This window comes from Dreissena polymorpha, chromosome 1 (genome assembly GCF_020536995.1).
Source record: "Dreissena polymorpha isolate Duluth1 chromosome 1, UMN_Dpol_1.0, whole genome shotgun sequence".
Taxonomy (NCBI): domain Eukaryota; kingdom Metazoa; phylum Mollusca; class Bivalvia; order Myida; family Dreissenidae; genus Dreissena; species Dreissena polymorpha.
Genome location: NC_068355.1, coordinates 65,247,934 through 65,274,338, shown reverse-complemented (window position 1 = coordinate 65,274,338; position 26,405 = coordinate 65,247,934). Strand labels below are relative to the sequence as shown.

At 33.1% G+C, this 26,405-nt stretch overlaps 1 protein-coding gene and 2 long non-coding RNA genes across 3 annotated transcripts in view; 2 read left to right on the top strand and 1 right to left on the bottom strand.

Annotated features, from left to right (window-relative positions):
- LOC127878855 (putative ferric-chelate reductase 1) overlaps window positions 1–15,972 on the top strand; it is a 46,076-nt gene extending 30,104 nt beyond the window's left edge. The window contains exon 5 of the mRNA XM_052425415.1: window positions 15,813–15,972. Coding sequence (XP_052281375.1) covers window positions 15,813–15,972 — 160 coding nt within the window. The remainder of the gene's footprint in view (window positions 1–15,812) is intronic.
- A 2,766-nt stretch (window positions 15,973–18,738) lies between these two features.
- Window positions 18,739–22,353, top strand: LOC127832710 (uncharacterized). Its single transcript, XR_008027077.1, has 4 exons — window positions 18,739–18,798; window positions 20,036–20,115; window positions 20,536–20,757; window positions 21,211–22,353. It is a non-coding gene; the product is annotated as an uncharacterized LOC127832710 (long non-coding RNA).
- Window positions 22,354–22,369: 16 nt separating this feature from the next.
- LOC127832699 (uncharacterized) lies at window positions 22,370–25,459 on the bottom strand. The gene is made up of 3 exons (XR_008027068.1): window positions 25,247–25,459; window positions 24,579–24,764; window positions 22,370–23,872 (listed from the first exon to the last, which is right to left on the bottom strand). It is a non-coding gene; the product is annotated as an uncharacterized LOC127832699 (long non-coding RNA).
- Between the last annotated feature and the right edge of the window lie 946 nt (window positions 25,460–26,405).

Here is a 26,405-nt window from a genome sequence, read left to right as displayed (position 1 = left end):
GCACTTAAAACATTTTTGAGAGTCATTAAAACACATAATTTCGGAAGTATACAACCAACATTCAAAATGGCTGCCAATGCGTTCGAAAAGAAAGCGAGAAAGTATTTACAAAATAACATCATCAAAATAATTAAAGTGAACGCTACTTCGCCGTTTTTTAGATAAGTATACGATCTATTGAAAAACACTAGCATTTGACATAAACACACCCGTGGATATGGAAATAGACATCACGCGGCTCCCGCATTTTGCGCTGTGTACGGTTGTTCAGAAAACTTGGTAAGTGTCATTGTGTTCTTGAATTTGTCCGATGAGTTGAATTTTATATACCATTACCATACAAGAAAGTTTTCAAACACATTTATTTCTTACGAAACTTAACATAAAAAATAAACAACACAAATATAAGTGGCACGAACTGATAGTGGAACGAAACGGCAATCAACCGTTAAAGTTCAAGGGCATAATTTGAATGGAAATACATGTGTTGAATATTGGATAAATTAATTGTTTTGCCGTTAAAAGGGTAAGTTTTTTTGGTTTGCTTTGCTTATTTTTTTATCAAAACACAAGTTTTATAGTTTGATTTCTGTACAACAGTTAAGTTAACGTTACATCTTGAATTTATAAATATCGAAATAGATGTCGGAGTTTGCACATTTCGGACGTTGCTATGCAAGTTAGTTCTCGATAGAATATACTGTTTTACCTTTTCGCATACAGTTGTGCAGCTGTTTTCCATGTAATGATGCAATGTTTTACGTCTGGAATACCCCCCTCGATGATTATAAATCATTAACTTCTCAAATTATAAGCATCGTCAACTTGACAAGGTTCTGTCAAGATTTAATTTTTTTATTTAATTAATAATTAGTAGAATATGTAAAGCTGAGTAACATTAATTCAGACTGATTTCTGATTAGGGCAGTGGTTCACCTGATTCTCTCATAAGTTGACCACACCACAATATATAGCAGTACAAAAACAAATAGCTTGTAATTATAATTGATAAATGTGAATGTTTAATTTATTTGTTTGCAACAATTTGGAACCTTTTGGTTTGAGCATTGTAAGCCTAGTGTATAATTGCCCCTTTGTTCAGCACACATGAATTGATATGAAATACAGCTATATCTCGTGTGGCGTATTTTCATTTAAACTCTGGATTTTAATGACTACAAGTCAGTCGTGCAGTTAAATATGTTTTAAAGCATAGAAAGAATCCAAAATTATTTTGGATTTTGTGTTTGCCATGCATAATTTAAATTTTCATAGGAATAAAATAACTTACAGCGACAGGATTACGGCTTTGTTATGTTAAGCATCGTATACAAATGTAATTAAGAATTAGTGTGGTTGTAAATAAATTTTGAGAAATGGAACGCAAAAAAATCACAGAAAATGGAAGTGCGTGCATGTTACTGTATCTTGCAACTTTATTGTTTTTAGAATTGGATTAAAGTTTAAATTTAGGTAAGTGTGTTGCTTATACTAAATTTAGTTCTTTATGTCTCCTTTGCTCTAATATGGTATGAAATGCGTATCTTGTGTAACGTAATTTCATTAAAACTCTGGATTTTAATGACGACAAATCAGACGTGTTATTTTATTTAACAGTAAAATATTTTTTAAAGCATCAAAAGATTGTAAAATATTTCCGATTGTATTTTTGTCATGCATAATTTAATCTTCCATAAGAATAAATAACTCGCTGCGTAAAGATTTCGGTTTCCTTAATCATGTTTTAGGTAAGAATGGTTAGCATTTGATACACAAATTTAAAAAAAAATAGTGTGGTTTTTAATAAATTTTGAGAAAGAGAAGGATGACCAAAATTGGAGGTTCATATCTTTGTAACTTTATTGTTTTGAGCAAAGGATTAAAGTTAAAATTGATGTACATGTAAGCGTGTTGTTAATACAAAATTTAGTTTTTTTATGACTCCTTCGCTTCTGTATATACAATGTATACACTACGAGACCCGTGATTGTTGCCTAATTTGCGGAGTCAAGGCGGACAGTTTGCTTTTTGAGTGGAAAATCACCGCGATTTCGTGTGATTCGTCACATTTATATCGGTAAATATGTCTGAGAATTTCATTAACAGAACCATATGACTACGCCATTTTTCAGAAGTGTAAAGAGTACAGTGCATAATGCGGGACGAGCGTATTTAAAAAGCTTATATCATATTTCTCGTAAATTACCAAATTATTAGTTTTGTCTAAATCAAATACCATGTATAGAGAAACAAGGTATTTATAACCGACCAATGACGAAACACTATGCAACTTTCAATTTAGACAGTGCTACATGTATATGGCAACAATATGGAATTTGAAAAGTGGTAGTGTATTTGGGCCTGGAATATATTTAAATAATGTTTACATGTTATGTTCAATAATTATTGCATGATCATTCTGCGCTGTTATATTAATTTGGAGCCGTTAAAGCTTCCGACATTACTTCATCAAATTCATGTCGGAACGGGAGTATTTTAGCTAATACGCCCATTGTATACAACAACAACAAAAGCTTTATTATTGCAATGTATAATGTAAGTGTATACATAATATATGTTACATGTACATGCGGTGATGCGAGAATCGCGGAAAAAATAACGGGTCGCGTAGTGTAGTATGAAATACATATCTCGTGTAACATAATTTCATGTAAACTCTGGACTTTAATGACGACAAGTTGGTTGTACGGTTTCCTATATTGTGTTTAAGGTCAGAATGGTTAGCATTTTATACTTTTATAATTAAAAAATAGTGTGATTTTAAATAAAATTTGAGAAAGGGAAGGAAGAACAGAAAATGGAAGTTCATATCATTGTAACTTTATTGTTTAAAGCATTGGGTTTAAGTTAAAATTGAGGTAATTGGTTGTTAATAATAAATTAAGTTTTTTTATGACTCCTTCGCTCTTGTCAAGTATGAAATACGTATCTCGTGTATCGTAAATTCTTTTAAACTCTGGATTTTGTGATCGCCTTTTGTGTGTCGTCTGTTGTTAGTCGTAACATTTACCTTGTTAACACTTAAGAATGTAATGTATTGCAGATTCAGAGATGTCTGTTCTGTTTTGAAGGTCATGTGAAAAATAAACTTATGGGATGTTTGCATATTTTAATAACATATAAATATTGTTCAAATCTATTTGTTGATAGATTTAAAATAGCTAACTTTCCTCTTACATGCCCTTGTATTTCAAGATAGAATACTTTCCTTCACAGAGGAAAGAGGTCTGAGTTTGAATCTCAGTGGGGGCTTCAGAGGATGATTTATTTGTAGAAAAATGATTATATATGCTCAACTTTGTAAATGACTTAAAGCCACACACCTAAAAATTAACTGCATGGCATAGTAAATTTATGTATAAATAATAAACATATTTTTATCTTTGCCATTTAGAATATATCTGGTGATTACAAGGTAGAAATCAGTCTTTTTTGCGCTTTAAAACTTAAAAATAATTGCATTTGTCGAAATAGACATATATGTCTACAAATCCTACTTTCGGTTTAAAAGCGGTACCATTTAAACAATAATATATTATTTTCTAACTAGGCTATAGATTTAATTTTATCTATGCCAATTAGAATATACACATGTAAGGCTATAGATTTAATGACAATTTTGCACACTTTCAAATTGCATCTTTATGTATTGATTAACATGTATTTCATTTCAAAGTGTGTGGCTTTAGTCTAAGCTATGCTTAGCGCGCATGTCAGGTATTAGTCTGGTCAATACAGCCTAAACTTACAACGGCCTCGATAAATGACAACCGGCCTGTTTCACGCATGGACATTGATAGCCAAGATAATAACGGTTTGAATGACAATGATCATTATTATACATTACTATTGCTATTAAAACCACACAAATTGATTAAATTGTAATAATCAGATTTATGATTATCTTGTCAAGCGACTAGGCCGTCATGGATTTGGACCGTCCTGACCCGCATTTTAAGATGCACATAAATAGACCAATCAGGTGCCCTCGGAAAATTCCGTCAGCACAAAGAGCGTTGGTACGGAAAAGCACGTGTATAAAGACGCTATTGCTATTTTTGCACCTCAGAAAACATTCAGAGCCATAAACAAACCTATACAAACCTATGAATTTGTTTTTGTTTTTTTTACCGGACAATCAGTCCTGTAAATTTGACAGACAGGCCGTCGGTCCGGCCATGTTTGGCCAAGACTGTATACTGTCTAACTCCCCTTTCGGGTATTATTGACAGGTAATAGATATGACAGATTACTCTGTAAGTATAATTGTGCACTCGAATTTTTTATGACAAGTTGAATTATTAGTATTGTATATACCATTTCCATGCGATAAATTTTAGAAACCCATTTATTTCTCACAAACTGGGGTTGAAAAGTAAACAACAACGGGGTTTGATTTTACATTCATGAGTTTTTTGGGGTGTTTAATACATGTATAGTCATTCAAATTACTAATGTTTGATAAGGTTTTATTAATTCTGGGTATAGTTAAAAATGTTCTGTCGGTTTAAAACCATGGCCGTTGAGGGCATAGCAGTTTTCTTTATATGGGCCAGTGGCTATAGTAAAATCTTGTTACCACTCTAGAAATCACATTTACTGTGCATCCTTCAAGAAACTTGGTCAGGTCATTTGTTCTAATGATGACTTGGCTGAATTTGAAAAACTGTTTCGCTTTCTTAAATTTATGCGCAAATCTTAATGAAGTTTGGTCAGAAGATTTGTATAAATTAAATCTCAGCCAAGTTTGACACTGGGTCATTTGAGCTAACAAAATTGGTTAATATATTAAACAAACAAAAAGCATGTTTATACCACAGAAGTTACACTGTTAGTCTAATCTTCATCAACATCGGTATGCATATTTAACTTCAAAACAAATATTGGACCAGCGATTTCAATAGAAGCAGAATCCTGCGATTTGACGCGAGCAAATTAAAAATGACTCATTTTTGACGCAACCCTTTTTTCTGCCGTGTGTCATTTTGACGCATCAAAAATTTAACCCGAGGGTCAGTCAGTTAACATCTCCAGTTCCATGGTAATATATCCGCCAGTGCTCCTTATCAAAATTAATGTTTCAGTATTTGAAACTCGGTCTATAATCGAGGGAATAGAGGTCTACCCCGGGCGTTGTTTTTTATACTCTCAAGTCATAATACTACACATAAACATTCAGGGTTTTTTTCCCACTTTTTGGGAAGATAGCCCATGGCTTTGGAATTGGGAATTTTATCGGCATTTTCATGAAATTGGGAAAATAAAATTCATTAGCCTTTTTATTCCAAACAAACAGTCCACTGATTAGGGAAATACTAAATTTGATATAACTCTTTATAATCATGTTTTTTTTTGGAAATTGGGAATTTTTTGTCACATTTTGGGAAAAAAGTATCCTTTTTGGGATTGGGAACATAGCCGAATTTCGGCTATAAAATCGGGCCAAAAAAAACCCTGACATTAAGAAAACACATTTTCTCAATTAGATATAAATTATCCGAGTAGAATTAAATTGCAACGTCTTGACCTTTGACATTGTAATTGGCGGACGTATTGTAAATTAACATTAAACCCGCGTTCAATTAAAAATATGGCGATTCAAACAACAACAACAATTCAAATTACAAGTAATGGTGATTCAATGATGGAGATAGCATTAATTGGATTTAACGAACATTAAATAAGGTTTCTTAAACCAGATAACAACAAGGAAATTTTGGATTATTAAAGTTAAACTACTACTGGTAAGGCATTCTTAAGTGTATATATTTCCGACATGTATAGTATTCGGATAAACAGCAATAGATATACATGCATTTAGATTGTGTTTTTGTACAAAAGCTATCAAAGGGATGATGATAATATAACAAGGATAAATATGTGATGAAAAGGTGCTACAGGTACATATCTTAAATTACTTAAATGTGTTATGATGAAGTAGATTTTAATGAGCATTTATTGTTTTAACAAATAAACATAGTATAGTGATAGAAATAATAAAAGTTGTAAAATGAACATGTTTTGTTTTTGAAAAACTTAAAGTCGATATTGTTCGCACAAATTATTGATATTTTGTCCTTATCTTTGCGTACCAATTCATTAAAATATGCTGTGTTATGTATCATGGTATTTTTATTTAATAACGCAGTATAACTTTTTTAGATACATTTGTATTGTGTAACTCTTGGAGCATGTTTTTATCTAAAAAAATTGAATAATACAGACAAAAACACAATTAACGCACTTCAAAATTGACCCCAGAATTTTTCAATTTGACTCCTCAAAATTTCAGTCCAGGGGTCATTGACTCCTGGTTTTTATGGAATGAGTGCTATATTGACGTCATCATTTGATTTTAAATAGAAACAAATTCGTACCCATATTTCGTAACCATATTTTTTTCGTACCTATTTTTTTTTACCCATTTTTTCGTCCTTAATTTTTTTTCGTACCCTCATTTTTTTTTCGTACCCATTTTGTTCGTACCCAAATGTTTTTTGTACCCTAATTTGTTCGTACACAATTCTTTTTTTGTCCCCTTTTTTTTCGAACCCAAATGTTTTTCGTACCCATTTTTTTTTCGTACCCAATTTTTTTTTTGTACCCAAATTTTTTTGGTACCCAATTTTTTTTCGTACCCATTTTTTTTATACCCAAATGTTTTTCGTACCCAAATTTGTTCGTACCCAAAGTTTTTTTCGTACCCATTTTTTTCGTACCCAAATTTTTTTCGTACCCATTTTTTCGTACCAAATGTGTCCGTTCCCAATTTTTGTCTTACTCAATTTTTTTTTCGTACCCATTTTTTTGGTTCCCAAATGGTTTTCGTACCCACATTTGTTCGTACCCAAAAAATTGTTCGTACCCATCTTTTTCGTACCGAAATGTTTTTTGTACCCAAATTTTTTCGTACCCAAATTTTGTTTCGTACCCATTTTTTTCGTAGCCAAATTTGTTTCGTACCAAAACTTTTATTCGTACCCATTTCTTTTGTACCCAAATAGTTTTTTCGTACCCTAATTTTTTTCGTTCCCTATATTTTTCGTATTCTAATTTGTTTTCGTAACCAAATTGTTTTTTTTTCCTACCCACATTTTTTTCATACCCATTTTTTTTTCGTATGGAATGAGTGATGTATTGGACGTCATCATTGATGACGTTCATTCGAACGAATGATAAAGGGGGCTAAGTTTCATTAAGTTGAGGCATATAGTCGCAATTTGAGCGCCTTGAAAACTGGTCGGTAACTTTTGCTGAAATTTGACATGAATATGGACAAGAATGCGATCTACCTGTTGGCGTAGGCGTTATACCTGGGAAAAATCTAGTTTTTTTATTAAATCACGAAAAAGTTTCGCAAGTTTGACAAAACCGGAATTACAAAATGCGCTATGTGGATATACCGAATTCCTACCAAAATCCCCGAAATCAAACTTTGATATAAAACAATATTTCATTAGTGATTTCAGTGTATTTCGCAACAATCTATATTAAAATACGCAGTTTTTCGATAAATAAACAATATTAATGGGGATTTCGTGGGATCTCGGGGATTCCTGGGGATTTTGGTAATTGCGGGAATGTCGGTATTTTTTCACACCCGTCAAAATGGCCGACTTCTACAGAAAGAACGCTTAAAAAGTATTAACAAAATAACATTATCACAAACGATGTAAAGTGAACGCTACTTATCCGTTTTGTAGATAAGTATACGATCCATTGGAAAACACTAACATTTGACATAAAAAAACGCCAGTGGATATGGAAATCTTCAGCTTTCGAAATAGCAGACGGCGTCGACCAATGGCTGCGAAAAGAACGCGAGAAAGTATTAACACAATAACATAATTCAAAATGATGTAAAGTGAACGCTAATTCGCTGTTTTGTAGATAAATATACGATCTATTGAAAAACCATAACATTTGACATAAAAACACCCGTGGATATGGAAATCTTCTGCGTAACGAAATAGCAGACATCACACGGCGTCTCATCTGACTGAGTCTACGCTGTTTGCCAAGGCCGATAGTATAATGTAACTGGCAAGCATATATGCATAAGTAGGTTGTTTCGTGATTATTTACAAACGACTACATAATTCTTTTGGTTCAGCCAGTGCAACTTAACAGAAATAAGTATAAAAAGTTTCTACACCTGACAACAATATGCCAACTTAATACAAGGTAAGTTGTTTACATTATTTAAAATATTGCAAGCTTACAGTATAGAACAATAAACAGCTGGTACAATGTAATGTCATCGTTTTAATTTTAATAAGCCCGTGGTTAATTACCCTTTTTAATCTTATGGATCAATGCATCTCTTAACACCTTCAATTGACTTGTTTATGAAAAATATACACCCTCAGTGCATGTTATCCCATACACCATCACTCACTTACTAAGGCTCGATTGGTACTAAGGCTCGATTGGTCATTCTCGGCTCAGGTACTTCTTACAGGTACATGTACCCCGGGTACTCTTAACTTTACTTACATGTACCCCGGGTACGGTAAATAAACTTAAACATACCCGCAAATATTAGATTGTATCCGAGTTGTATATCCGCCAAAAATCCGATGTTAAACATGCTACAGATTAACGTAAAACAATATTGTTTACCTTAAACAATATTGTTTACCTTAAACAACCTTTTTTTTTTAAATCTGCATCAACATGCTTTTTAGTATGAGTGTTGAGAGGACGCCGTAGGAATAAGCAAGTAATCAAGAATACGTCTCTGTTTCTGCTTTTATTTCCTTCATGTATAATGATGATAAGGATTGACGACTAACATTGACGACAATGATCACAAACATTTACGACTAACACTGACAACAAGCATTGGCGACTAGATGTAACATTGACGATTCTCTACAATAAATGAAATTAACAATAAAAAATGAATAATAAGATTATAGTACAACAGATATGCTTTTCAAAGTATAATATAATAGCATACACTCATTAGAATAAGAGGTTTCATAAATAACAATTTGAAACATTTTCAATCAATATCGAAATATCTTATACAATATTTATTACACAGCATGAATTAATTGTTAAAACATAATATAAATACCGAATATGGTGTTCCCCATTTAACGGACCTCGCAAACCAAATAATGTTTCTTTAAAAAAATCTATGGCGTTAAAAAGTGAACGTGCAACGTCGCGGAAAATATTATACTTGACGACGTCATACAATGATGCGACTTTAAACAATTTAAGATTTAAAATTAAATCACATTTATGATTTTAACAATTAGTTTTGATAATATAAATGCCATTTAACAGAAAATTGACATAAATGTGAACATAATTAATTGTTACAACATAGCCGACAACAACCGATTTAGTGTTAAAATTCCCCGGTATGTTTTAGTAAATTTACCGTACCCAGGGTTTGGGCCTTACTAACTGTATTATTATTATATCTCACCGACTACCTTTACCTTGAAATTTATGTAAATTCCGGCTTTCTTTACTTTTATTTTTCATTCATTTGATTACACAATTGTTGACGTATCTCGTGGAAAATTATTTGAATCTTTGGATTTTAATGACGACAAGCTGGAAGTGTCAATTTATTTTAAAAACGAATCTAAGATGTATGTACATGTAAGTATTGTGTGTTTGTCATGCATAATTAAGTGTTTTCCAGAAAAAATTGAGTAGCCAGTTATATGGCCGGCAACTATGCAGTAAAACGAAAGCATTTGTGACATTTACTTGATATATTTGGGAAAAGTAGCCGGCATCAAGAGTAAATGTAACCGGCAAAATCACTGGCTGCCGGTATTTAAGTTAAGAGAACACTGATAATAGTAAACTAAATCTCTACGACAGGATTACAGCTTTGTAAAATTGTTTTTTGGGTGATAATGGTTAGCAATTCATACAAATGTTATTAAAAAATATTGTGGTTTAAAATTCATTTTGAGAATGGGATGGAAGAACAGAAAATGAAAGGGTATACAGGGATGAAAATTAGTGGTTTCCCGTGAGCCCGGGGCAAGTAGTTTTGGCCTGGACAACTCAATTTCCAAAGTTGATAGTCCGGCCGGGCAACTTGTTTTTTTTTTTTAAAGCTTAAAACAATTCAGTGCAATAAAAATTGAATAACAATTGACCACCATGGATCAATACTAGTTAAATAACATTCATTATTAAGGAATAGAAAATGATTAAATTCAGACTCATAATAAAACATCATTCATTGAGAAGTGCAATGTCAGCAAATTTATTTAATTATCTATTATTTTATTAAAAGAAAGTATAATATACACATGTACATAATTCTGGGCTGGTTATTCTTTATCTGGGCAACCAACATACTAAAGATGGTTGTCAGTGCGGGCAACCAATAGTAATAAGTTAGTTTTAATCAATGAAATATCTTTGTAACTTTATTGTTATAAGCATTGCATTAAAGTTGTGATTTAGGTAAGCTTGTCGTTTATAGTAAATTTACTTTTTAGCTCGACTATTATATATGAAATATATATAGAGGAGCTATCCTACTCAACCCGGCATCGGCATAAGCGTGCAAATGTTATAGTTTGCGTACCATCCCAAATATTTCCTATGTCCCTTGACATATTGCTTCCATATTTTGCATACGTGTTAACCAACATGACCCCAACCTAAAAACAAGAGCAGACAACTGTATCACTTGCATTTTGTAAGAATTATGACCCTTTTTCCACGTAGAATATGCATATTATTTATAAATCTACAGTGTTCGAAATTTGCACTAGCCCGGGGCTAGTTGATCTCGTTTTGGGCTACTGAATTCCCATGGGTACTAGCCCGATTGGCCTATTGATTTTTCAAACATTTGAAATAAAAAATGCTCAAAAATATTATTTTCATCCATCGCTTGAACCATATCTTGCGTTTATTTAGCGTCGTATCGCGTTTCCTCACCCTTCCGATTATGTTGACATGACGAGAGTTTGAATGACAAATTTTTTTTTGATACTGTGCGAATAAAATGCGGATCTACCCAGGTTGTTCAATTTGCTGTACTTTCAGCAAACCATACAAGTCTACAAATGTTTTTAATGTCCCCCATCTTGGATTTGTAATGATCTATTGACAAATCAACGCATTGAACTATCATATTTTAATAGAATATGTCAACCAAATTATATATTGATTGCGTAGTTGCTTGGTTACTTTTTACTGGTTTTCAGTTTAGGCAGTTTAACGATATGCATATTTTATTTCACGTGCAAAGACTTATATTGATATGTTTTTGGACAGTTGTTTCCGGATACGGTATTATCTGTCGATTTTAATTTATTTTCGACTTTCTTGATAAAAAAATATCTACAATGATGAATACACATGCGATTTTACGGATGGTCTGGTTGATATTTTTTTACATTGTACTCACCAGAATTGGACCTAGAAAGACTATAAAAAAGAACAATAAGCTAGGGGGAGGAGACACTGCCCTCTATTCGCTTTATCATACGGCCTCAGACTTTAGGCTTAATGTTTCGGATTTCTAATTTAGGACAATTGACATCTAAAATTATTTACAGATTGGATAACAAAACCTTTGCTTCTTGACTGCATGTTAGGTATTGATTGACGAATATCGTCATACATAAATATTATAATCGTATTGTGTCATTGAAATATTATAATAACATTTCCTGCTAATTGGGATCAACTGTTAGTTGCAATCCTCATCATTACACCCTACCTGCAATAAAAACTATCCAGAACCGTCAAAAATATAAACTTATTTTAAAAACTTGTGATAAACAGTTCGGGCTAGTAAACTTTGGTTCGGGATAGTGAAAAAATCCATCTGGTAGCCCAAACGGGCTAGTGGTTTAAAAAGTGAAATTCGCACACTGACTTTATGTTAAATTGTGCGTAACACCCCAAATATTTCCTATATCCCTTGATATATTGCTTTCATATCTTGAATAATGTTAACGTGCATATTTTTATTAACGTCTTGTTATTGTAGTGTACATATTTTTCGGATTTCGGACAGTTCATTCATCGAGTATTATTGTTGTGGTTTTGTGAGTACTCTTCATGTAAAATACTGCTGTTTAGATGTTCAGTTTTAGTCGTATATCAGGATTCAATACCTATACCTTAGTGAAAATGGCATTGGAAGAACATTTGTTCATTGCATTAGATAGAATTAAACATTATTATTATCTATCTATCTTATTGTTTATTGCAGTTTCAGTAATATTCTGTCTATAAATGATTTCAACATGATATAATTATAAATCATGGCAGGCTAGGAAATGTGTATATATGAAGCAAAAATTAAAAATAGACAGTTCATTTTTTTCCCATTTACATGTATGTATATTTATCTATGTAGACATCTTTTGTGGTAAACAGTTATGCAACATGTCAGAAAACGCCCAGGACAAATATATCGACATAATGATTTTTTCACTTATGTGGGTGTATGTTGGCTCCACTTCACACGATACAGTCATTGTAGTTTAATTGAAAAATGCATCTTACAATGTGAGATGAGTTCTGGGTTCAAGCCCCAGCAGTGGCCTATCAAGTGTGAAATACGGAGCCATTATCATTAAATATACACAGTTCTTTCTTTAAACAATACAATTAAATATAAGGAATAATGTTAAAGGGGCATTGCTGCTTAGCTATTTTTGACATTGAATAACAGGGTTTATATACACCTCAAGGATAAATGCTTCTAAATTTGTAAAAAAACAAACCAGTCGAAGAGTGCAGAATATTAAACATTTGCAACTTTCTGATGTCTAAAATGTCTTAAATGCCACTTTAAGTTTGTTTTTTTTTGTACAAAATGACCCATTTTGTGCTGTCCATTATCGGTTAATGTTTTACGCTGTCAGGTCCAGAAGCGCTCATTCTGTAGCTTGTTTGGACCATAATCTATAATGCGACCAAGTTTCAGCAGATTCGGCCCAGTGGTTCTGATTTTATACCCTGTGCCTATTGAGTATAAGTACTATTACTCACTGATTTATGCATTATGAGCTCGGCTGTTTTCGGAAAAAACCTCAGGTTTTGTCATAGCCAGCTCATTGTGTCATGTCGTGTCTTTTCGCCATCCGGCGTCTGCCATGCTAAAACCTTAACATGAACCCATTGTACCCACAATTTTTTTTCGTACCCATTTGTTTGTACCCAAATATTTTTCGTACCCAATGTTTTTCGTACCCAAATGTTTTTTGTACCCATTTTTTTCGTACCCAATTTTCTTTTTTCGTACCCCAATTTTTTTTCGTACCCAATTTTTATTTATCGTACCCAAATTGTTTTCGTACCCACATGTTTTCGTACCCAATTTTTTTTTTGTACCCACTTTTTTCGTAACCACTTTTTTTGTACCCAAATTTTTTTGTACCCAATTTTTTTCCGTACCCAAATTTTTTTCGTACCCATTTTTTTCTACCCAATTTTTTTTCGTACCCAAATTTTTTCGTACCCAATCTTTTTATTGCCATTTTTCTTCGTACCAAAATTTTTTTCGTACCCAACTGTTTTTGTACCCAAATTTTTTTATTCGTACCCATTTATTTTTTTCGTACCAAATTTTTTTTGTCGAAATAATCGGCTTTCAATTTGATTTGATCTCCCCACTCATTCCATCCCGCGAAACCCTTAAGGTGTCGCAACTCTGGTAAATGGGTCGAAGTAGTCCGGCTAGTATGGTAATACGGAATTGGAAACAGCGAGTAGCGTAATACGGGATTTTTTATTTCAACGATTTATACAACCTGTATTTTGTTAAAAGCAGTAAAAAGGTATATAATAAAATTGATATATCTGTAGTGTATTGCTAAAATTTTGGGTGCAACTTGTTGGTAGGTTTTTATTCATGTTTCATTTACTAATAGTTCTGCCTATTACTAAACATAGATATTTTTTATTATTTACTTTGCCAAATTAAGAGATTGAATGATAATTGTATATAATTGAACAAGTGCACTAAAGATACTTTGTGGAGTCATCAAGATCACATATTAACGACCATACTTCAGGATGCACGGTTGTCAAGTCTTTTGACACGTTCTGGGTCAAGGGTCCGAAGGTCACTGTGACGTACGAAGGAGGACACTGCCCAGCAGGAGCCGCGCAGGGCATTGTGGGAACATGGACCACATGGGCCGCAATTTCTGTATTAATGGTGGCTAGTATTCTGTAGAATTAAATGAAGTTTCCATTCTACCGAACGATCATTTGCCTAGTATAATTGACGTTTTAATCAATGTGTGTATTCAGAACTCGGTCTTACCTGTTATCCAATGTGTGCATATTGTTACCTTACGCAAATTTTTGTTAACTCATTACATTTTAAATGATTAAAACTACATTTCTATCCGTACTTAATTCCAAGTTTTTGATACCTGAATAAAAAAGATTACGTGAAACATATGATTTACTCGTTTCTGAACCATTTTGGTACGTTTCGTCGCACAACATGTAATTGGTATATTGCAATTCATTTGAGTATAATGAAAATACATGTGCGTTAAGTGTCGTCCCAAAGTAGCCTGTAAAGTTCGCACAGGCTAATATGGGGCAACACTTTCAGCTATTATGGACTTCTTTCGTTATAAGAAAGTTTGAGAAAAGATAAGATAAGAAAGTGTCGTCCCAGATAAGAAATAAGCAAGCGTTAAATCAATATCATTGGAATTATTTACATTACGGGGTAAATTTACCCGTGGCTTTCTCAAAAGGCAACTCGCAGCGGTTATTGAAGTCTGGAAGAAGCATAAGGAAGAAGCCTTTTAAGCTCAATTAACTCAAGTTGTCTATATAATTAATGGAAACAAACACATTTAAGGATTTGACATGAGGTTGACATGTTCGTGATTCTTACTGTATGAATTGCATACTAAAGTAATATAGGTTTTATAAAATTGTGTATTTTGATGTACTAAATGTGCTAGAAATTATTCGCGCCAAAATTTTGACTATACTGATCAAAAGAGAGAGCATACCGCAGTTTCAGCCATGGCAAGTAAGTCAGGTAAAACAGTGCAAAATCCACAGAAAACAAACGAAACTGAAAAGGGCAAAATAAGCACAAAGGTATAGGATAATAATAAAAGGAAACGAAGTGAAGTCTCCAGAACTAGTTAACTAGAAACAAGTGTTAAAGTGATATTATGAGCATTTTTCACTGTTGAATTGAGCTCAAAAGAATTAACATGTCAAACGAGTTAGTTAAAATGTGGTTTCTGGCCAATTATCTGCAACTCATCTTGCTACCAGTTGTTTATTAAAATATATTTTATATTCGATATTCTTACGTGACTAACCCAGTCCTCTAAGCCGAAATGATCCGTAAAAAAGTGTGTCTTTGTGTCGTATGAACGAATCTGCACTAAAACTAAATTTAGGTTCACATCGTACATGCATGATCAGTTGTCAAACGAAAGTACGGTTGATATTCAAATGCCTTATTTTTCTCTTTCCGGGATTTGTTTTAGTATGTTGATGCTGCATTAACAAATATAAGTGTATATGAAGTGAAAACACCAAAAATAAACAACGGTTGCGATATACACCTATAAACTGCTAGATGCCCATAATATCACTTTAATGAAGTGCTGGAACAAACAACATAAAATCAGATGAGGGAGAAAAAGAAAAAAAGTTGCCCGATAATAATATTCATTGCATAAAACTTGATACAGAAGAACCAAATGAGTCAGGCTTTAAGGCAAAACTTGAAAACTTATTAGAGCAATATGGCAAATCAACTTTAAGCTTGAACGTCTATATGGTTCTATGAACAGGATTACTGGCAAGCTTGATGGTTCTATGAACAGGATTAATGGCAAGCTTGATGTTTCTATGAACAGGATTAATGGCAAGCTTGATGGTTCTATGAACAGGATTAATGGCAAGCTTGAACATGTAATGATGAAAGTCAATGGAAGCACCACAAAAACTTAAACAATGTTATCACATAGATGAAGGACGACTTATTGAAATCAGTTATGAACAAAATTGATTTTATAAAAAGTAAAGTTTTTGAAAATGACCAAGAGTGCGAATCCCTAAAAACATCATTAAAAGCTAGGAAATCAAGTCCAATTACATAAGTATAGAAAGGCTAGAAAAGATCGAAAAATCTTGAAAACGCGACTTAACAATATAGACGAGGAAACAATATCAACATACGGAGATTTCCAGATGCCGATGCAAAGGAAACAATCACTGATTCTACGAAAAAAATACTTTTTTTCTGAAGGAATATGCTTTTGCAAATCTAAGCCTGTCTGACACCGATTGCTCAACCCACATGATATAAACAGAGACATTATAGTGCGGTTCGTTTAAAGACTAACAAGGGAAGATGTGGTGAGCAACAGACGGAAACTGAAAAGCACAGGTATCTCTATAAATAAAGATGTGACTAGAATGAATCTTCATGTGGTAATGTGCATAAAAAAGATAAACTAGAAAAATTGCGCGGCAGATGCCGACGCGTTTCCCCAATCCGCATAGATGTTTTATTAAAAGGCAATTTTGGGTAGGGCAATGCATAGTTGAGATTGACCGTACTGTCATAAGAGAAGAAGTTAATGTAAAATAACATAAAAAATGAGTGAAAATCTCTGACCCGGCCCCATCCCAACCCCCATAACTTTTGACCCAGGGGTCAGATCAAAATTCCAAATAGTGCACTGTCGAACATATGCTCATAGCTACCATGTATTTAAGTTTCAAGGTTCTAGTGCTAATAGTGTAGGAGGAGATAGAGGCCATGACAGACGGACGGACGGACATACGGCGGAGATATAGAGGATATGTGTTCATGTCAGGGTAAGATCGTTTTTTATTTCACGAGTGATCACAGAAAATATATTTTCACGAGTGGCGCAACCACAAGTGAAAATATAATTTTCTATGATCACGAGTGAAATAATAAACGATCTTACAATGACATGAACACATTTTCTGTTTCTGTTATGCCCCTTTCAAGAAAATAATTAACAGCTGTTTCCCTTTCGCTGAAAAGTTACCCTTTCTCCCGTGGCGTGCCTCAATACATTTAAATACACAAAAAAGTCGTTATTCCAGCGAAATTCTCCAGTTAAAGGGACCGTCAACCACGAATGACGAAAAAAGAAAAGTTCTAAAATACCGTATTTTTTACAATTAATAGTTTATATTGATTAAAATTTCAAGACTGGTATATAACATTATTTGAAAAAAATTCATATTTTCAGTATATTCTGTAATAAAAATTCGCGATGTGAAATCGAAAGTACATCGCGAAAAGAGGTGACATAACGATATACACACTATACATAACGCAAGAAGATTGATCATTTTTTATATATAATATATACAATTCACTACGCATGCGCAATTCGCATTCCTGTGTTTACCACGTGACGATGATGATCAATCTACTTGCGTTATTTATAGTTAACTGGTAGTTACCTGGTACGCATACCCAGTAAAATTTTATTACCAAAAGTATGAAAATATGAAAAATTAACAACTTTCTTCAAGTAATGTAATATACCAGTCGTGATATTTTAATCAATATAAACTAATAATTTAAAAATAATGACGGTATTTTAGAACTTTTCTTTCTTCGACATTCGTGGTTGACAGTAAATATATAATTGACTATCGATAAACACAGTTTTGCTTTTAAGATGAGAAAACATAAATTACCGAAATAGCTTAGTGTCACGATAAGAGGAAAATCGATTAATTATCCAACAACAATGTTTGCCGTACTCGGTCAGCACGTCTCGAAATCGTTCCTGAACGCCTAGATATGCTGCCCTTATTTACAAGTTTGCTATTTTGAATTCAATTTTGTATCGAAAAGCAATTGTGCTAAAATGTGCCATTCACAATTCGCAATGAGTTTTTTAATGACCCTCGTCATGCGGAAATGGGTCCTATTCCATATGCGACAATACAATGGCGACAGTGCGATAACGCGATGGCGAGAATGCGAGAACGCGAGAGTACAATGACAAGAATGCGAAAAATACGATGTCGACAGTGCGACAATACGATGGCGAGAATGCGATGGCGAAAATGCGATGATACGATGGCGACAGTACGATATGACTATCGCATTGTCACCATCGTACTATCTTACTGTCGCCATCGTATTGTCGCACTGTCGCGTTGTCGTGATCGTACTGTCGCGTTCTCGCATTCTCGCCATCGTATTGTCGCACTGTCGTAAACGTGTTGTCATATTCTCGTCATCGTACCCTAGCGTTCTCGCATTCTCCCCCTGTGGATCTAAATGTGTAACCACGATGGCCTAACGGTATTACGTAACAATGCATATGATTTATATATAAGCAAAGATGTAAAAATGTAGGACTACGGTTTATCCCAAGTAGAATGAAAGTACCGTGATAAGTTAGTTAACCTATAAACTTATGGAAGGGAAATACCGCCAATATTATTACTGGCTTCTAGTTCCGCTGTGGGGAAATCGGACTTAAAGGGGCTTGTTCACACTTAAATTGCATTTTTTGAAGTTTTTCATTTAATGCTTTAAATTCATAAATTTAAACATCGCAAATAACGTGCTCCAGTATAAAACAAAAATAAAGTTAAAATAAGAAAGAAAAAAGTAAGCCGCACCAAGGCTCGAACCACTGACCCTTGGATCGGTTTTTTCCCCGACTAAATATAGATTTTAAATGTAAATTTAAATATAAACACGCATTGTGACAACAACAACAACAACAACAAATATGGCGGAATCTGTATTGTCAAACACGGAAGAAGAAGGTAAAAAATGTTTTATATTGTAAAACTCAATAGTGCGTATGATTTTCTTTTTATAAAAGTAGATTAAAATAGTATAACTGATCAAATGATTCGTTTTCGTTACATAAGTATATGCATATACATCACAGAACGCGCAAATACTGATTCTCTCGTTTACACTTGAGTTACAGACAGAGACTAAAATTAAAAGCCAAGTTGAATACAGAATTAACTTTAGTATTCGCGCAAATAAATTTAATTTATCATTAGCCTTGGAGTACTGAGATCATTTAAACAGTACAGTATCTTTTTCTTTCCTCATAACTGACAGTGACAACATTATTTGTTGGCAGGCAATTCAAGATGCTGTGCATTTATTGACATATTCATTATTGTGTGTTATATGACAATGACATTTATTATTAACTAAAATGCATTTGAATGGTACTGGTAGTTTATTAATTTAAACCCAAAACTCATAGTTAACCCTTTAAGCGCTGGAACCAAATTTTGAAGGCCTTTGCAAACAGTTTGGTTCCAGATGAGACGCCACAGTGGCGTCTCATCAGGATCCAAACTGTTTGCTATTCTGATAGTATTCTTTGAAAAAAAATCGAAGAAATGGCTAATTTTAGAAATTCAGTGGATGACATTTAGCAGATGACAAATTTCCCAGCATGCAAAGGGTTAATGTATTTATATCAGTTTCTTCTGCACAGCTATTTTATAAATAAACTGAATAACCAAAATATTTTTGAAAATAGTAACACAGTTTAGTAATTCATGGCATCAAATGCATGTATCTGGCGCCAGACAACTCGCCCCAATACCAACTTGCCCCAAAACAAACTCGCATCAAAGATATGGTCACTCGCTCCAACCAAGAGACAACTCGCCCCAATTTATTTTCGTGCATCTTATTGTTTCTTTATTTAAAGTATTTTATCTTTATATTCTTTGTTAATTTAGCAAAGCACGTATATATTTTGATAAATGTGTATTTCAACAGTACATTGTATTTTGAATAAATCAAATACAGGTCATCTGAAATGCATGTATCATTATATTTGTAAAAGCCAAGAATATTCTGGATATTCCTCTTTTTTAAATTGTTTTGAATATCCTCAAGATTTGATTTCCTGAATGTTGAAGAAAACTTATAAGATAATAATACCACATATTTACAACTCACTTTTTTTATAGAGACCATAAATAGTTTTAAAAAGTGGTTTAAATTGTGTATTTACTTTTTCAATAGGATACAACCATAATTAAACCAAGAAGTTTATGAAGAAGGGATCACTGGATTTTGTCACTTTGGTACAAGAAACAGAAAAGGTATACTTATTTAGCTGCATTTTTTTTCTGTTGATTTCATTTGAGAATATTGAAATAATTTGTAGATAATGTTTTCAGATATTCAGGCAAGTTGAGATTTTATTAATTTTTTTTTATGTCATTTCACAATATTCTTGAATGGAAACAGAAAAAAACACAGTTCAACGCACTAATTGTTGATATATAAAACATAGTCTTTGTAGGTAAAACTGTGTTGCTACATGAGCAAAGAATTTAAAAAATGATCCTACACTACACTAGGTGAATATTGAAATTATACAAAAAAATCGGACAGGAATGTTAAAAAATGGTGTCATGAAAAATAAAAAATTCTATATGTACATGTAGCTACATCTTGTGTCAAATTCTTAGCTTTATGTTTAAAACATTTATTGTTAAATGCAGAAATGTCTTTTCAAGGATATCATAGACCACCTTACTTATACGGAAGCATAGGAGCTGTTGAAGGAAATTGCTGCCAGACAGTCAACAGTTATCACTGACAGCCTGTCCTGGCCCAGCTGGGACCATCCTCAAGCTAACCATGATGATGTGTTTGCAAGAATTGTCCATTTGGTAGAACATGATGAAGACGAGCTTTGTTGTGGCATGGCCTGACAATACTGTAGAAGCCAGAGACCAGTATGTTTACTGTTGTTGAATATGACCCATTTTTCATGTTTATTTTTCTGTGGGCCTGTTTAACAGAATTAATAATGCACTTTATCTATTTCAAATATGTTATTTTTCTGTGGACTGTTTAACGGAATTATTAATGCATTTTATCTATATCAAATATTTTATTTGTCTGTGGGCCTGTTTAACCGAATTAGTAATGCATTTTATCTTTATCAATTATTGTTGCTTGTAATATGAATACGTAAACACGTAAAACTACTCATGTAATTGTCTCAGCTTAAAATTAAAAGTGTAGAAAATTTAACTCATTTACTGTCGAAACAGTGGCCATTATGTTCCTGCATCTTAAAAGTTGGACAATAACAGCTAATATATATATATATATATATATATATATATATAGATAGATAGATTTAGCAAGGGGTTTTGAGTTTTTTATGTGTTCATATTTTTCAGAAAAAGGGTTAAGTGGTGACTGATCCTCTCACCCTACTTATCCAGGAAACGTTTCGGAACAACGTGTTGGCACTGAAGATGTGGAGGACACAGATTGATCACAGTGCATCCTTTGGATACATGAACACCTTCAACGGGACGACAACAAAACTGTACCTGCCTTTTTTTTGAAAGGAAGTAGTTAATAAAATTATTGTTAACAGCTTTTTTAGTCTTGTTGTTTAAGAATGCTTGCAACATTTAAGTGGATAAACGGTTGTTTTAAATTTGAAGCTTCAGTAATGCATTCTTTATTAAATGATGTAATCTTATTTCTTTCAATATAGTGTAAATAATAAGAACATAATTATCCTTTGTATACAAAATGAAAACCAAGTTTACTGTTCTATTAATCATTATTTATTTATCTTGTTCTTTTGTCAGAAATATTACAGTGGCATACATACAGTATTCCTTAAATAAAAGGGGCAGTTCTTAGAAAATTAACATGTATTTTAGCAATGCATATTCAAACTTTTTCCACGTTTATAACCAGCAACAATATGTAATTATTATAATGTAACACAAATTAATACTATGAATTTACTACTGATTTTGCCGTGCCTGTCATCAAATAAACATGTTTACTGAAAGTTTCTTAAAAGATGTTATGTGGAAGACTTAATCAATCATTTAATAAATATTTGAGCCTCGCTCTTGGAAAAGGGGGTTTAATGCATGTACTTAAGGTTGTCCAAGATTAGGCTGTGCAGACTGCACAGGCTAATCAGGGGCAACACTATCCGCCTGATCTGGATTTTCTCTCTCCCTTTCAACAAAAAATACAATAAAGCAGCAATTGTCTGCCTGATTGGTATGATCAGCACATGTTAATCTCGTACGACAATTTACGCACATGCATTAAGCCCCATTTCTCAGGGCAAGGCTCACCTATTTAGGTTTTAGCTGTCTATATGCTCTTTAACTTTTGAATCGTGATGCAGTTTCATATAATAATGTATTATGAGTCGTTTTTAATTGATGCATATTCTTTTGTTTAGTGTTGAACTCAACATGTATTATTATAAGGTGATCACTTAGCATTCTTGCAGTAATGTTTTGCTGTGTAATATACATGTAATAATAAATCAAAATTGAACAAACTAGCTTCTTATTTCTTCATGTTATTTATTAAAACATTTTAAAACAAAACAACAAAATCCATAACATAATGAACACAAAACATAATACTCTATATTCATGAAACAAAACTATAATTGATAACATTTTGAATAACTGTTTCCAACTTTCAACATTTGACAGATCAAATTATTTCTGAATTCCACCAATTTTTTATTTATGGATAAACAGCACTTTATCATCTTTATGACAGTTTATGTAAGGCTATTACACTAAATGGTTGTTTATAGACTGATAAACAATGGAAAACAATACATAATCTATATATAGCATTGTGCTTTAATGTCATTGTTAATGGAACATAAACAAATGTGGTGTGCAGCACGCACTCAACATTGACTATGGTAGCTTATACCTAATAGAGTCAATAATTCCTTTTCATAGTCTTTACTTGTGACAAAAAATCAGGAAAATGCTGAGCCCAGTGTTTATTTAGCTATTTGCCAGACAAGGTTTTCACAAATTCTTCTGTTTCAGAGTGACCTATGATCAAATACTTTGGATCCTCTATTGTAATAACAAAACAATTAATTCACCATGTTTGATCATGGGTCTCCCATAAAAAACTTAACACAAATCATGATACATAACACCTATAAGAGTCAACAATTTCTGTTAATGGTCTTGACTTGTGACAAAAAAATCTGGAACTTGGCCCATTGTTTATGTAGTTATTTGCCAGACAAGTTTTTTACTTATTCTTCTTTTTCAGAGTAATCTATGATAGAATACTTTGGATCCTATATTTTTATAACAAAACAATTAACAAAATTCACAATACCGTACACACTTAAAACTCAAATACATATTCTCATGGCATTTCAGGGCACTTGTATGCTATGTTCATCAGTATTTTATCAATGATATTTCTGCCCTATGTTTATAAGCAGTTCACTTATTAAAATCACATTTTATCACCATGATGACAGGACAGGACAGTCGACCATAATGTCACACATTTGATCACGCCTTCATATTACACAAATAAATTCAATCATCATTTCAAATACTAAAGTCATCTTCTGACTGAAAAAAACAGCAAGGGTCACACATGCACTTTTATACTCAATGGTATACATCCTATAAAACCATGCTGCCAAATTCACACAACATGTTCCTACCCATAATCAGTTATCATTGATTTCAGCTTTGTCAATTTTTTAATTCATAATAATGGTATGTTGAAGTTAGTTAAAACAACATAGTTACATACACCATGTACCAATTTGTATGAGTAAATCTTCATATTGTTTCCGGGTTGCTTGCCCTTGACCTATTGGATATTGCAGCTCCTCATTAGCCGCAGGTGGATGTATAAGGGGCAATTGTAGAGGCAATCAGCTTTGGATAAGCTGAATCAAAAAGGAACTTTGATCGAAGGGTTTTTTCCTTGATGATCTCTGTGTACTCAGTGCATGTACGTGTATCCCTTCTTTTCATTGATTGGCACCACCGTCCAATTGTTGGCTGCCTTCAATTTACTCTGAAATAACATATAAGCATATTTGTAATTTTGAAATGTACACTAAAACTTATCATGAAATTTGTTTGCTATTTTAAACATTATTTTAATCATATCATGCCAATCAGGTAACATACCAATACTTTTTTGGGCTACTTGATTCACCAGAATTAACTTATGAACCTACCAATACTTTTCTGGGCTACTTGATTCACCAGTATTAACTTATGAACCTACCAATACTTTTCTGGGCTACTTGATTCACCAGTATTAACTTATGAACCTACCAATACTTTTCTGGGCTACTTGATTCACCAGTATTAACTTATGAACCTATCAATACTTTTCTGGGCTACTTGATTCACCAGTATAAACTTATGAACCTACCAATACTTTTCTTGGCTTCTTGATTCACCAGTATGAGCTTATTATATGATGAAGTTATCATACTTGAGTCACTAACTGACAATTACTGTACAACTAGAGATTGGAGGAGAATGGCATTGAAATAATTTCATGACCAATCACCATGCAAGTTATCTGAACGGTTCAGAAAACAAACCAGCTATTGGATATCCTCTGGTTTTCATAACATAAAAAGTTTCTGGTAAAAAAATGATAAAGCAATTATATTACCAATGAACTTTAGGAAGCACATAGAATCTTATTGAATATAAATATATTATTTTATCAATTAAAATATGCTTAGACAGGGTTGTTTGCATACTCTAAGTAAGCTGTTATCTCTCCAATTCCTGACACATGACCAGGTGTGGTACTTCCTTGTGACACAAATGACAGGCCAGGACCTGGCGGGGGCTGATGACCGTGCATAGGTGAAGAGTTTGTTGTTCTAACATTATGCTGAACAGTCAAACTTGTAATAGTTTGGCCGGCACGTCTTCCTAAATACCTTAAAAAGAAGGTTTGTATTAGATTATAAAATTGATCACATATCAATTTAAAGAAAAAACAAAATTGATGTTAAAATCAGGGAATAAACTGTATAATCATATAATCATATCATGATAATTGATTACATAATATAACATATACATTTGCATACCAGTATATTTTATAATATAATATATACCGAATAAATAAATCATTCATAATTCATCATTTATTTCATGCTTCATTTGACTCGTGTTGGAGTGTTCCTTATAAGTTATAACGAATTCATTAAATTGATACGAACATCTTGGCATAGGGGCATAAAGGCTTATTTTAAAACGCGCAATGAACAAATTATGTTATCAGTGCGTATCTGGTTTCGTTGCAGAGTAAAATATCCATGCAATAAAACTAAATACATATCCAAACTTTTGCTAAAATTCCTTTGTAAACAGGCAACACTTGCCAAAAACTAAACGTAGCTTCTAAAATATGACTTACAATTCGTGTGTTTAAGCCATTACCCTGTCTTCGTCTCTTCCAACGATACTCCTATGGTTCTGCAAACACTCAGTCTTGTCGCCAAGATTGAATAAATTCGAGCGATGTCGCTGGCTCCTGCTTTTGTTTCTCTTTTTTTATATTTTCGATCACAGAAATGAGATGCATTGTTTGTAAACCAAAAGCGGATAAGCGCAGCGCGCATGCGCAGGCTGCATTTTGGTATACTAGTTGGGATCCCATTCACAATTTCTGACTAAAAATAACTGATTTCGCGTCTGAGACGCTTTATAATTATCAGGTTTTCAAATCGTCAAAAGTTGCATTTAATGGAAATTTTAGAGCATGGAAACAATTTGGTATTTTTTTTTAAAGCAAATATCATAACTACAATGAAAATTTGCAAATCCGAAACAATTTTTTTCAATTTTGTCAATTTATCAAAGTGTGAACAAGCCCCTTTAATGCATTCCGTGAGGACGACACTTTCCGCTTTTAATGTATCCGTTTCAATGAAGTCTCGGTATAACTCAAATTCACACTAATTGTTGACCCAAGTTAGCCTGTGCGAAATGCACGTGCATAAACTCGTTTTTTTTCCAGAACGAGACTCACATACGTGGTAAACAGGCAGCAGTAATTAGTAGTAAGAGTAAACAGGCTTTAAGTAGTAAGAGTAAACAGGCTATTAGTTTCAATTTTGATGATTAATTTCAAGTATGAGCATTTGTTTCTTGTCACTTTGATAATGGGTTACCCAAAAATTGCAAAACGAATCGAACACTGTTCGGAACTTGAAATTAATGCGTTTCATTCTGAGCGTTAATGTAACGCAACGTTGCGTATTTCATCGTGCTTTATGTTATCGATTAAATACTTAAAAGTCTGGGGTCGACTCGTATAGGTAAAATGACTTTCCGTCGACCAATTAAAACAATTCCTTTAAACTCTCTTCGTGAAATAATGTCTTCACAACAGACAGACAGACAGACAGACAGACAGACAGACAGACAGACAGACAGACAGACAGACAGACAGACAGACAGACAGACAGACAGACAGACAGACAGACAGACAGACTGACAGACAGACAGACAGACAGAGGATGAACAGTTGGTCAATTACGTTATGATTTAACATATTCGATCTGATACCCAAT